This window comes from Haliotis rubra, unplaced genomic scaffold, assembly GCF_003918875.1.
Source record: "Haliotis rubra isolate DU_JTF1 unplaced genomic scaffold, ASM391887v1 Scf788, whole genome shotgun sequence".
NCBI lineage: Eukaryota > Metazoa > Mollusca > Gastropoda > Lepetellida > Haliotidae > Haliotis > Haliotis rubra.
In genome coordinates this window covers 335,535-349,890 of record NW_025767510.1, presented here as the reverse complement: position 1 = coordinate 349,890, position 14,356 = coordinate 335,535, and the positions used below count along the sequence as shown (strand labels likewise).

Below are 14,356 nucleotides of genomic sequence, written 5' to 3'. Positions count from 1 at the left end.
GTTAAAGAAATCCGCAGTTTTCCCCCTGCATGTGAACAGAAACAGAAATTTAGTTGCAGAAATAAATATGCGTCTTACATGAAAACGCATGTCATACACGAGGTGTACCGTAAGTATAATATAAGGGACGGGATCTTTTCAAAATCCTTCAGAAATTGCTGCTAAAAGTAGACTGCATTTACAACGGTGACTATATTATGAGCATATGTTTCCAGCATGTTAATATGATAACATACTTCTTATTAACACACATTATTAACCATTTTAAACCACTGTACAAAACACTTCGGCTGTGGTATGAAACAACTGACATAAAGGACCATTAACCTTTGGATCGTCATTTAAAAAAACCAAAAACACAACAAAAACAACAACAATTAAAATGTACCTATTTTACATGATTCATCATATTCATGTCAATACAAAACTATGATGGAGAGCGTAATATTGTTCAGATCAGTGGATCTGGACATTCTATTCGACATGCATTTGGTCAAAGGACTGAAATTCCAAATATTATTGCGTCACAGTTCCTTATGTGAGGAAATCATTATACATAACTTAGTTGTCAATCACTTTATTGTATTGGTCTCTTTAAGTATGTCTCAGGAATAAATTCTAAACATACGGAAAAGAAGATATTTTAACACTGTTCATCAAATGATTATTGAGAGCTACAAAAACTGGATGGGATTGACTTTTGACTGTAGTTACGTTTTCAGATTTGAATAAATATGAACCCACTACATAGGCTAAGAACATTAGACATGACATTGGAAAAAATCATTGCCATGTGCAAGATACAAAGTTCTGCAAATTCTACCTTGTGGCATTTTCAAAATGGCCAATTTCAAGATGGACGCCCAAATCATTAAAATGATTATGCAAACAGATATTTTTCCAATAATTATTATATTTACCACATAAATATACTGCAGAGGTTGACACTGTTTCATAACGTGATGCCCCACTTCATCTAACCCCAGTGAGGTGTCATGGAGGCAGTTGCTGTGTTTTGGCGTCCTGCGTCACAAATCATGCATGGACTTGAACACAATGTTACCGAGTTCAGACTAAGACCTGTTGCGGGCCTTGTCTTCAATGAACAGAAGTATCTAAATAATGGGCGTTGAGGGCCTGTATGAGTAGTACTGTAAACCTCATGGAATCCATCCTAACTTGCGGTTCAGGGAGACAGTTATGAAAACTTCTGAAAACGGAGAGTACTCTTCTGATATGCACGTTTGCCATGCTACTGCGCCTTATAGGTCCGATCAGTACATCTGTCTGCAAGTTCAGAATGTTGCTGTCAATATTGAAATGTTTGAATGTTTGCGCCCCTCCACCCCAAACTCCAGGTCATTCTTATGCCTATTATCGATATACTTGAAATTAGAGGCCTTGGCCATATTACCTTGTTTTGATTTTTGCTAATCAGATCAGTTATTTCTGATTCACATGCATAAGGAAACAGATTCCTGAGTATGGGAGCACAATGGGTATGCCTTTTTCTTGTCGAAATGTTTTACCCTCAAACGTTACTGAGATGTTAACAATGAGGACGGCCGGTATTTCACATATTGTTCTCGCAGTAAACTTCAAATGACATTGGCTTTCACTTTTTACCTGTCCTGATCCTCTGGAGATAGATACGTAAGCATATCTATGCTCACCATGTCTATTTACAAATGCCCAAGTTTGTCATGTGGGACAGAGGTTACAACGTTAAAAATTAAAAAGGTTTTGACAGAAAGGAACTCTATGAATAAAAATGCCACCTAGAAAGTGGACAAATGTAACATAATTATTATGTTATATTTCGGATTACACTTTTTCAGTAAAGTACAGATTCTAGTACTTTAGTTGGGTCCCATCCGGGATTCGAACCCTCATCTTCAGCTGAAGTCAGGCACCTAATCGGCAGCACACAAAGTCAGCCGCCAAGAATGATACCCAAAAGCTTTTTCACGTGTTTTGCTCAAACCGCCAGCAATTTCAAATTATTAATGTATCATATACGCTCCCAAAAAAGAAACGCATATAGGAATTTCAACTGTATTTTTATGTTTATTTTGAAACATCTTGTAGGCTTTATGAGTCAATGAAATAAAGCGAAATTGCACACTGGGAATGCTGACATATCCGTCTTTGGCACCAACTCGAGGAAAGTCAGTTTGAGTGTCACATGGAGACGTGTGGTGGCGCTGAAGTCAATACCTCGTGTGACCACCGTGGGCATCCAGAACTGCACGGCATCGCCTCGGCATCGAACGAATAAGTCTCAGAATCTCGTGTTGCCCAATCGCAGCCCACTCTGCCAGAAGTGCCTGTGAGAGTTGCTGAAGTGTCTGGGGCTGAGGGTTACGGCGTCGCAACCGTCTGTCCAGGGCATCCCACAGATGTTCGATCGGGTTTAAGTCCGGTGATCTTGAGGGCCAGGGGAGCACATTGATAATGTAGTTCTGGAGGAGGTCTCTAGTGTGACGTGCTCTGTGGGGCCTGGCATTGTCCTGTTGAAACAACTCCCTCTGGCGATCAATGATTGGAAGGAGGTGTGGGTGTAGGATTTCGTCACAGTACCGTTGAGCTGTCAGGTTGCCCTGGATCATCACCAAATCACTTCTCCTACGGCAGGTGTTCGCTCCCCACATCATAACACTGCCATGGCCAAATATGTCCACCTGGGGAACGCAAGCGTCGGCGAAACGTTCACGTCGACGTCTGTACACCCGCATTCTTCCATCGTGTCATCACTGAACAAGATTCTACGCCAATTCGGTAGGTCCCAGGTAGGTGGCATTTTGCGTTCGTCAACAATATTCCAAATACAGTGAATAATCGACAGACAGCGATCAACCTTTTATACCCATCATTGAGACTATCTGATCCCCAACTTTAACGTGCATTGCATGTGAATTGTGTATTCTGTGACACTACACGCCGAAATTGAAAATCATGCTGTTAAATACGGGTATTTGACTGATGGTGCGTTTTGTTGTGATGTTACAAAACATAAACAACATAGGCCTCATAAACAGAGCAAAACCTTTTGTAAAATGGATCACGTTTTAATTCATTGCTACTTGAAATTGCTATTTTCGTGATGCGTTTCTTTTTTGGGAGAGCATATGTTATCAACAATGTTTACAGGTAACATTACAAGCGAAGTATTAAGTTAATCTTGTTAGACCGCTCAAAATTTTTAAAGTGTTCCAATAAAAAATGCGTGATTATCTGAATTAATGAATCTTCTAAAGAGAAATGTAACAGGATATTCGATTCATATGCTGAAACATAAGTGTATCCCAACACACGTATATCGGAAGATTTCAATAATTATAAGTTAGTTTGTAAATCGGGAAATATTACCACAAAGTGAAAATAAGTGAAAAACAGATATCACGACTCGGGACATAACAAGGTGTACTCATTAATCTCGTCATTCGTCTCGTCGAATAAAATAGGCTCAGTTGAAAATTTAATAATATCATGCTGATAAAGCCTCTGTATCAACTTCATCAGGTCAATACTAGCTCTTGCAGAAAACGTCCTTGTATAGTAAAATCAGAAGAAATATGAAACATACAAGTTCATGGCAATCAATTTATAGTTCATGACAAGCCGGTAATAGTTCATACAAACGAGGTAACAGTTCATAACAACAAGGTTATAGATCATAGCAAGCAGATAATAGTTCATGGCAAGAACTATTATCTGTAATGGCAACCGGATACCAGTTTATGGTAAGCAGGTTATAGTTCACACGAAGAAGGTGATATAGTTCATGACAAGCAAGTTATATATCATGGTAAACGGGTAACAGGTCATGGAAGGCAATCAATTAATAGTTCATGGCAAACTGTTAAAGTTGAAAGCACTTTAACTTGTGCCATATTCTAATCTAGAGAATGTAAAGAAGCAAAGAGCATTTATCAGCATGCCGCCCTGTGGCAGAAACGCTGTTCAGCAAATTGAGAACCTTTGTAGTAAAATTGTATACTTCGATGAAAGGAAGTTGATATGGGTGTACAAAATGAGCCTTTTGTCAAAGACTACGTCCCAAAATTTCAACTTAGAAACGAACTTGGTGCCATGACCATTAGTGTGTAATTTTAGATTTGGAGGAACTGTTTGTCCGGTGAAGAGTATTGCAACCTGTTAACACCAAAGGTTTACAGAATTGATAATTATATTAAAGAGCAAAGGGCTTACCACTGCACTGTTGGGTTTCATTTACAATATATACGCATTTCAGACATAATACGACCAATACGAGCTTGTATGGTCCGTTCTTTATCCACTGTAGCGTAAGTCCACTTACTCCCAAGTTTTGCAGCTTTAATGAAAGTCCTTTTCTCCAAGAACCAAGGTGCTCTACACAAGAGCGAGTCTTCCCAAAGTCACACTGTAGTCTTGTTCATAGTTCACTTGGTTCTAATTAAAAGCTGAGACGATTCGTGACCAATATTTCCATAGTTTTACATAGGTTAGATGTTAGGGCTATTGGTCTGTAGGAAATAGGACGCCTGGACCTTTACCAGGTTTGGGAACAGGGACAACAGCGTGCCAAATTTCTGGGAAACTTTCAGACATCATTTTTGTCATCAAATTTGAAGATGTCCTCCACATGTTTACCACAAAACTGTTTGAAAGCTTTATTGAGCACTTGAACGTTGTAACAACCTCGGTCGAACAACTTCTGAGCAAGAGTGGCATGACGCTCTTTGAGTCTTAGAACCTCTGGAGATGAACCTTACATATGTTTCAAATGTTCATAGCAACATACATCAGCCCCTCAGATGTGCACCTTGATACTGCATACCATAGGACATATCATATTCAGATAAAGGCTGCAATAAAGATTCTGAAATTACAGGAATAATCTCATTTTTCAAATTTCTAGGGAAAAAGATCATACCTGCTAACTGACTTGCTACAAGATATATTTTCTCTTCATGGGAACCGCCGTTTTGTTTCATGCTAGGATCTATTACAGTTCCCACTTATTCGTTTTACTTTGGCCCAAAGAGGAAAGAGAAGTATTCCTGTATATCAGAGATACGATCGCCAGCTGCTTTGTTTAATGATCGACAAGAATTCAGCCTGTTCTTTTCCTTAAAGTGTTCCAATTCAACTGGTAAGAATGACTGCGAAGTCTTTAGTGGAACTTTAGGATTTTATTTTACAATCCTTACTCCACAAATACTGGGAAAGTTCATGGTTTTCCGTATGTTTTACCAATATACTTTTCTGAATTTTGGGTAAATGATATGATCTTTTGAACTATTAGAACTTCCAATGACTTCTGCTAGCAGATCACATGTTAATTCAGATGAACAAAGGCCGAATATTTACATCTCAAACTGTTTGCAACGATTACAGTGACAACTGGAAACTGTCCTCTTCATATACACCCTAGTGGCATTTGTGTGACAGAGTAGCCGAAACAAATGTAAGATATAGTGCTGCTAAAGTACCAGTATTTGTATTGGTCATTTGGCCTGCGTTTAGCAACATGAAACCTATTTGGGTTTTCTGTTCGATTTGTGTGATGGCTGGCTCTTCCATGATAAGTAAGTTTTTGTTCAAGCTGTCTTGATAGGAGAACCCGTATCCTGGCAACAGTTTGACTTCGGCATAGTATTTGGCGATTGGAAGTAGTGATCTGGCTAGCATAGATTTGCCGGCGTTTGGCTTTCCGAATGTGTTGATCTTCGGGTAGGTCTTGTTCAAGACGGCGTGGATATCTCTGACAAAGCCGAGTCGTGTCCATTGTGGTTGAGCAGCATTTGAAATACTTGCAGTGACTTCTCGACCAGTAGGTATTTTGTCTTGTTCTCGTCGTTCCATTCATCGATTAGCTGAGTAAAGGTGAGCTGACAGGTGCGCTGTTGTTCTAACAGAAAGGCCTGTTGGGAGAGGACGTTGACGCTGTTCAAGGCGTGTATTTGGGTTAGTCGTTCCTTTTGTTGAAGGGTTAACTTGTCCGTGTGAAGTAGGCTCAGCAGCTCGGTGCTCGTCTTGACTCGTTTCCTTGTATCATCTGTTGGAGATCTGATATGTAGTTCGTATTGCTGTTGGATTTGTCCTTTCGGGAAGAAATAAACGGTTCGCCATCTATGAAGTCCGGGGGCGTAGTACTGGTGGAAGGTATGAGTTCCATTTCCTCGTTGGACATACGTTTGAGTTTTGTGAAGAATGGGGAAGTTTCGACTTCCATACGTGGTTCCCACTGTAGGTATCTCATGACATTTGTGGGGTGTACTCCACGTTGCGCTGATGGGGTTTATCTGTCCGATTGATACGTTTGGGTTATCCACTTTTTCAGTTGGGAGAAGGCATCTTGTTGGTGTATTCGATAGGTTTTGCCAATATCCACCATGATGTGAAGATGCGGCACACCCTGCCATACATATTTTTTCTTCGTTGTCGAGCAGTGTGTTTCAGCCGGGTGATACACAACGTGATGGCTCTTGTTTTTGTTGTAATAGGACTGTAATTTCAAGTAAAACAGAGTTTGGTGAAATTGTTCATAGGAATCGCTAGGCAATTGTACGGCCATACACCACAAAGTCGGCAGTGATTTGAAGGTTTCTTCTAGGCAACTGATAAGTTGGCCGTCAGTAAGGTCATCAATGTTTGCCTCCATTTCAATAGGTTTAAATTTGGCTTACCGGAGCGTTTTGACGTCCTTTTCCCTCGGAAGTTTGACTTAAAATGGCTGTTTGTTATGGTTAGACAGGAAATGTGATGACGTATGCATTAGTTGTGTATGACGTCATTAGCGCGTGCAGTTTTGCGAAGTCGGGACTGGGTTCGGTATCTCCCATACAACTTTAATGGCTGTCGAGCAGTGCTATGGTGGAACCCCTCTCGTCGTGTTGTATGGGTCGGGTCGTGTGGTTGACGCCTTGAGTACGACTCGACTGGACCGATAAAACCGTTGCGCTATACACTATACATGGTGGTAGAGCGAACTGTATTTCTTTTCTAAGATGCCAATTTTGATACTTTCTAAGGATTATTACGATTAATCTAAGCCAGAAAACAAACGACGGTGTCGGTGACCTAAATTAAGAATCCTCGCACAGGGCTAACTGGCGCGCTGTTCTATTTATGTGTCTCCCCCCTACGTTAAGACGAACGTTACCAGAAAAAAAAATGCTAAACAGTTTGATGACGGTTTACGTTCGGATTAAATATCTTCTCTAAATTATTTCAATTACATCTGTGATTAACGTAAACCATATGGGGCAATATAAACGTCGCATTTCTACTACCAACAAACGTTTAGATCAGTACATCCAGATGAAGCTGAGCAGTCAAGCGACATTCCACGATTGCATTCTGGGAATGTAAACATTGCGAACTTTGCCGTGTCGCTGAAAACTTGTGAGTCGAATTGAGACATTTTAACCGTCGGAAAACAAAAACAAAATTTTTTGGTTCGATTACGAGGGGGCCGACTAGAATGGCGCAGTGACGCCAATATATTGTGACGTTATGCAAAAAGTGCACATTATCGTCTGCACATATGTGCAGATGAGATTTTGCAGGTGACATAATATGACATTTGCTATTTGGATCCTGAGAGACTTTGACTGAGAGTCGGCCGGTTGCAGTTGCCTGAGCAAATGGTATAGGTGGCTGTTTTTGACCGATTTGACAGCATTTGCAAAGGACATAGGCATAGGAGCGTTTTCAGCGTTGCAGCATATTTATACATGTTGACATGTTGGATCTCACCTGCTTACTTACATTTACTAGAGTGAGTGAGTATGGTTTTGCGCCGCTTTTAGCAAATATTCCAGCAATATCATGGCGGGGGGACACCGCATCGTGAAGAAATGGGCTTCACACATTGTACCCGTGTGTAGAATCGATTCCGGGTCTTCGGCGTAAAGAGTGAACACTTTAACCACTAGGCTACCCCACAGCCCCTATATTTACTAGAGCCTCTATAGGCTGCGTTGTTGTTTCTTTAGCAGTTTGAACATTGCATGGTATATCTTTGGAAAGGTAATTATCACATGAATGATCCCCACAGCAGCGAGGACAAAGCTTAACTGTACGTTTACATTTATGCGATTTATGACCAGAACGCTGGCATTTATAACACCTCAGGGCTGGAGGTACATGATAGACTGATAGTACATATCAGTATATAGATGTATACATGATCGTGAGTATGGTACTGGCATAAGTTAACAAAAAAATGATAGTGTCTGCTGATTTAGCCTTTGTGGGCTGCACAGGCGCTCTGCTGCTCAACACAATGTCACCTTTATCAAATCTCATAAGGCTAATTATGTCACCAATAGTTTTGTTTGTTCTTACCTTATTCATTGGGGCTCAGAGATTTCAGGCTGACTCCAGCGTCTACCCAGGAGTGAGTGAGTTTAGTTTCACGTTGCACTCAGCAACGGTCTGTAAATAATCGAGTCAGGACCAGACAATCCATTGGTCAACAGCATGAGCATCGATCTGCGCAATTGGGAACCGATGACATGTGTCAACTATGTTAGCAAGCCTGACCACCCGATCCCGTTAGTCACCTCTTACAACAAGCATGGGTTACTGAAGATCAATATTCTAACCCGGACCTTCATGGGGCGTCTACAAAGGAGGGTATCACAATGGACTTAAGATTTGTTTTATTTGAATTTGTCTGAACATCGTCATCATGTTTTCTTCGTTGTCTTTATGCCAACGTAGCATTATATTTCTCCAAATTCAGTACGAGCGGAAGTTTCCTCAAAATCATCAGGAGGAGCCGACTAGTTGGCTGTATATTCGTTCTCTGAATCAAACTTCACAGCCCTATCTGCAAAGCAAGTGCTATCAATATGGCCGACAAGTTTTATAAGCGTAACAATTTTTTGCACGAACAATACATGCCAAACGCACGTACCAAGCCGAGCGTTCACATAAAACAGAAAACGTTCAGATAAATTTCACATTTGTAACCAAACATCAAAATATACAGCCCACTAACTTAATTTCTAAAGCAATTTTCACCAACTCAGCTTAGAGTTTACAATACAAAATCAAGATATTTTATTCATCTCAGCCAGAGAAACCTACACAGGAACACTGACTCATAGAGCTAGATAAACATATATATCCTCGCCAACAGCCCAAGCAAGTTTCTTATAAACAGATGTGAAGTTATTCTCTGTTCTTGTCTTCGTGTTCATCTAACTTCCGAATGCCCATCAAAGGCCTTATCAAAATATACCAAATACATCTGAGAAACGTTCCATGTCAACAGTTCCGATAAGAAAACAGCAACGATTACTTCTATAAAATTGACACTTTAGAAGTAATACATGTAAGTGCATAAGCAATTTGATTACCGTCACAGTCAGGTTGATCCAGGTCCCTCTTGTGGTGAATCTTCTAGAGCGTCTGTTGTGCAGCTCTGGTGAAAAGACCTTTGGAGGCAGTAAAGCTTTCTAACGTTTCATTTCATTCAATGAAGTTGCTTGGATTATTCACAGAGGTGTGACTCTTTATCTCAACATTTATCAAAAGTGAATAAATGTGGTTTAAGCATCACATTTGTAATCATATGGAACACTATCCGTACTAAATCGTGATTATTTAGTTATATTTAGTATGCATATAGCCTGATCTGTCAGTTTTGTAAGTATGGTGGAAAGATAGTGACACTTGAACACACAATACTGTTGACCTTTATCGTGTGTGTTTTAGTGTTTTCGCATAACCTAGTGTCAGCACTTACTTTCGGTGTTCCTATCATAATATCCTTTGACCTTTAACATACTTCGAGAAGTATGTGGTTTTGTATACTGTGTTTGGACATTTTGGCCAAGTTCATGGTTGGGTTTGGAAACAAGTCGAAAATTAACGTGATTATTAACAAACCAAAAGATTCAATATTCCTGAATCACACACATAGTATTGCCCTGACTACCATTGGGGAAAGATAAACGGAGGATGAAGCTGGAGTGGAGGTTCTCCAACATATTTTCCGGCCCAAAAGATGAGGGAAGCGTTGATGTCTCTCCTCTGCCCTGGAAGATGCTGTAGATATTAAGCGCAGCATTCTTTACGTGTTTCATGTGCCCTCCATGATGTAAAGATGGGTCGGTCGGTCGGTTTAAAAAAAGTGCAAAATTAGACTGAAACAATGTTAATTTGTTCATATCTACATCGGAAAAGATGACGAATATATCTGTAACTTTATTGCCCTATACTTTGCCTGTTCAGGAGTGGGTATTGGAAAGCTGGATGCGGAAAAGAAGAAGAAACCTGTCTAAAACCCTAAATTGTTCTGTGTTCTTTGGTATTCAGAAAATAAACATATTTACAGCAAGGTCATTTGTTGTCAAATTTGCAGATTGGAACATATAACACAGACTGCGCTGCAAGTAAATGCAGCAGAGAACATCAAAACAGGTTGAATCAAATGTTACTGTCACTAAGATGGAAACCTCGGTCATTAAAAGATTCTTTTTACTCTTTAATATATGATAGTGTGAGTATAAGAAAGATTACCCTAATGTTCAAATGTTTCTTAAACTGATGAGAACAAGTGATAAGAATAGACTCCTGAGACTTTGTATCTTTCTTAAAAAAGTGTATGTACTTCGATCAAAACAAAAAGTCTCTATGAACACATAACCATATTCACTGAACTAATAAGATGTTTTGTCTAATTGTTTTACACATGCTGTACTGTTGCCCTCATGGCCATCTATACGAAGTAAATAATGATGATGATGATGATGATGATGATGATGATGATGATGATGATGAGTATAAGTAAATGAAATGCTATTCCACTGTAGTCGATTCGGTCTTTACATCGCCGCTTCATGAAGGTTCATCGGATCTGTGGCGACAACTTTGTCTGCTTGTTTTGTTCCCAGTAAAGTCGCGCTATTCCAGCCACGTGACATAATGCAGTAGTCACCACACTATCTAGTGATTGATAATGTAAACTACGATGACACGTTATCAACTAAATCACCGAACCTGACCACTAAAACCATTTTCGAGCATCATGGTTTGGGAACCTAATCTAACTCGCAATTTCCAGGAGATTGTGGCCTAGCTACACTTCAAATAGGGGCGGTGGGGTAGCCTAGTGGTTAAAGCGTTCGCTTGTCACGCCGAAGGCCCGGGTTCGATTCCCCACATGGGTACAATGTGTGAAGCCCATTTCTGGTGTCCCCCGCCGTGATATTGCTGGAATATTGCTAAAAAGCGGCGTAAAACCATACTCACTCACTCACTACACTTCTAATACTGTTCTTGATCAAATGCATGGCATATATCGCATATGTTGTCGTTGTATCCGTGGTATCGTAAGTCGTTATACGGATTCCGGTTCATATATGTATTCAGGATTTTGGTTACAGTGTCAATGTGCACGTGATATCCTTTACCTATGAAAGAGAGTTAGCTCCCCTAGTACTCAATCGCACATATACCACGATTGTATGCGTGTATATTTGAGCCAACAAACGAGGCACCAAATACTGAAAATACGTTTTATTTGTCAATGCTACATTGTAATCAAAGAACGTGACTTGACGTATTCGGTCTCAAAAGGAGTCAAGACGACCGTTTTCCATCCATGGTTTTCTTTCAGGTTTTCATGGACTCATGTGGTTCCCTTTGCCTCCTTTAAGAGTTTAATCATGTGGTCCTGGTCGATGTCAGCTTTTTTGCTGGTTGTATACTCGTACGCAAATGTCTGAAAAACACAATTACATGTAACAGTCAGTCAACGGGGTTATAAGGCTGGGCATATTAGCCATATTCCATGTAAGTAGGAACCGCTGTCAGATAACTAACACTCCATTTTTTATCAGAACACGCACACTTTATAAACACTGAAAACGTGACCAGTTCTAAACCTGCGGTTGAAAGGTAATCTATTCTCCATACAAAGCCACAGAATATCAAATAGTCTTCAAAGCCAGGCAGGGCAACAACAAGTACCATCTTTTAACGGCTTTGGGGATTAAATTTAACTCTGGAACTTCCACACTCTTCGTAAAGTCTCCTTTATAGGAAACGAGCTGACTTGGTTTTTCAGCGTCGCTATTTTTGTATAGAACACATGCCTTTATGATAGCCTGTATAAACGGTGCTACTGCAGTCGCCATTAACTTGTCTGTCTGTTGTGATTTTTCCCCTATCCACAACACGAAAACGTTCTGGCCTTTAAGGCGAAGGGAAGCAAATGCTACCTCGTCATCTGTAAAAGAAATATGATAATGATGTACAATTCAACATCAGGCAATCTGTAATTCATTGATGTACGTGGCCAGTTCGATTAGTGAAATAAATGTCATTCACTGGAATTTATCTACAATATAAGTATTTCCTCTTTGTGTGGTCACCCTGGTATTGAAAAAGACCAAAAAAAATGCAATATACTGAACAAAAAAACAACTTCACTTATATTTACATAGTCTCGTGGTTCGGGTTCAAGTCAGTGCCAAAAATTTTAAGCTCTCTTACTGTTAAGATGGTCGTAAGTGCCATACATTAACATTAACTTACAACTATATTAGCAATAAAAGAGCTTCGAAAATCCAGGCCCTGAATAGATGCCCTAAACTGTATAATGAAGTCGTTCCTTGAGGCCATACTTTGGAGGTAGCAGAGACGTTTATGAACGCAAGAATATACTCGCTCACTCAACTAAGACAGAAAACGTGTCTTCAAATGAACATGTACCTGCAAACTGAGCTGTAAAGGATTTGAAGTCTGTCCCCGTTGAGCTGGTCTTGATAATGCCCTTCTTGAACTTGAACACAGCCCTGTGAATAAACCAGGAACTTTATTTTCAAAACTAAGTGAAATAATTTTTTGTTTATGACACGTGACATAAATATCAATATAATAAAAAAAGATTAAATAATCAATATTGCTTTGTAATACACCGAATATACGTGTAATTATAATGCAAGGATGTATGATTTATGATATTTTCTGGTCGATAATGCATCCAAATACCGGGACATGTATATGTGAGACTTTTTTAAAGTTTTGCTTCACACACGTACTCAACTAAGGGCATCGAATTATTCAATTCAGTTTATTGTATTCGTGGCCTTAGGCCCATATACAAATAACATAATGTCATACATAAATACATTGGTAATAGAAATTTAACATATTTGGCATTTATGTTTTACATTTTGTGTTTCATCTTTTCGTATCTTATAGAAAAGGCGTGTTTACAAAATTTACATAAGTTCCACACAGTTTCGTTATTACTATCAGACATAAGTATGCAAAACATTACAAAATTACAATTCTTAATGTATTTCTGCGGAATATATTGTTGTCTAATTTCATTATACAATGTACATTTCAAAATAACATTGAATTCATCTTCTTTTACATTTAAGTTGCAAAATTGACACATCCTATCCATACCAAAACACACTGTTGGCAATGTCTGTTATTTTGTCGTGAGCTGCTTTGACGTCCACAGCATCAACAGAACTTGGAATCGGGTTGTCCATCGTGAAGAACTCCGCATGTATTGCCCTGTATATGAACAGAGGCAAAATAGCATTGCAGAAGCTATGTAGTGAATACCAGCTACTGTAGCTCCAGTATATATGAACACAATACCTCATATCCATTTAAGACATTTTATCACATTTATGAGATACGAAACTGTAGTTCGGTGTCGAAAGCGCCAGCAATCTCGAGTTATTTAAGTCCCAGGTGATCTCAACACTGTTTGCTGGTAATATTACAAACGGATTTGTTAAACTTGACAAACTCACATAAAATCATCGAATGATTCTAATGATGATTCTGTTTATAAATTGAGAAACGTTACAGTGGAAATGATAAGGAGGAAATAACGACTCGTGCTTTTTCTTTATTTTACTTTCGATAGATTGTCTTTATTTCCTCCAGTACTGAATACTCCAGGAATAAGTATTGGTGTACAACATAGGCTAACAAAATGCTTATCATCGTGAGAGGGACATCAACAAAATGCAAATTGTTGACATAATCAGAATCTTGTTACACAATGGCTTCTTTCGTGAAATCAACGTCAACACAGCAATTAATATCTGAAACATCGAAAAATATCTTCAACAATTGTATTTATTTCTTGAATACTAAGGGTACAAGATATAGACATGTGTTTCACTATGCCAGGGACCACAGTTCCGCGATTACATTCTCTCGGTTCTATCTGTGAACATCCAAAGTTTGCCATGATATATAGACCATAAATGTTTGAAACCGTGGAGAAGTTTGCCAAACTTTGATGTTAACCTTCTAATCTCATATATCATAACAAATGGTGTCGGCCGTGCATCTGTCTCACAATCATAAAGGAATCAAC

General features: G+C 39.3%; 1 protein-coding gene across 1 annotated transcript; it reads right to left on the bottom strand.

Annotated features, from left to right (window-relative positions):
* Positions 1–11,578: 11,578 nt before the first annotated feature.
* On the bottom strand, positions 11,579–13,744 carry LOC124261065. Its single transcript, XM_046695385.1, has 4 exons — positions 13,423–13,744; positions 12,718–12,800; positions 12,099–12,232; positions 11,579–11,725 (listed from the first exon to the last, which is right to left on the bottom strand). The coding sequence occupies exons 1-4, from the start codon at positions 13,632–13,634 to the stop codon at positions 11,633–11,635; spliced, it is 522 nt and encodes a 173-aa protein (XP_046551341.1). The 5' UTR covers positions 13,635–13,744; the 3' UTR covers positions 11,579–11,632.
* Positions 13,745–14,356: the final 612 nt, after the last annotated feature.

Bases quoted from the DNA above. Each gene is read 5' to 3' on its own strand.
- LOC124261065 (XM_046695385.1), bottom strand. From the start codon at position 13,634: ATGGATATGAGGTATTGTGTTCATATATACTGGAGCTACAGTAGCTGG. The intron at 12,801-13,422 runs GTATGGATAGGA...GTTTATTCACAG, and splicing joins ATTGCCAACAGTGTGTTTTG to GGCTGTGTTCAAGTTCAAGA. The intron at 11,726-12,098 runs GCATGTGTTCTA...TGTGTTTTTCAG, and splicing joins TTATACAGGCTATCATAAAG to ACATTTGCGTACGAGTATAC.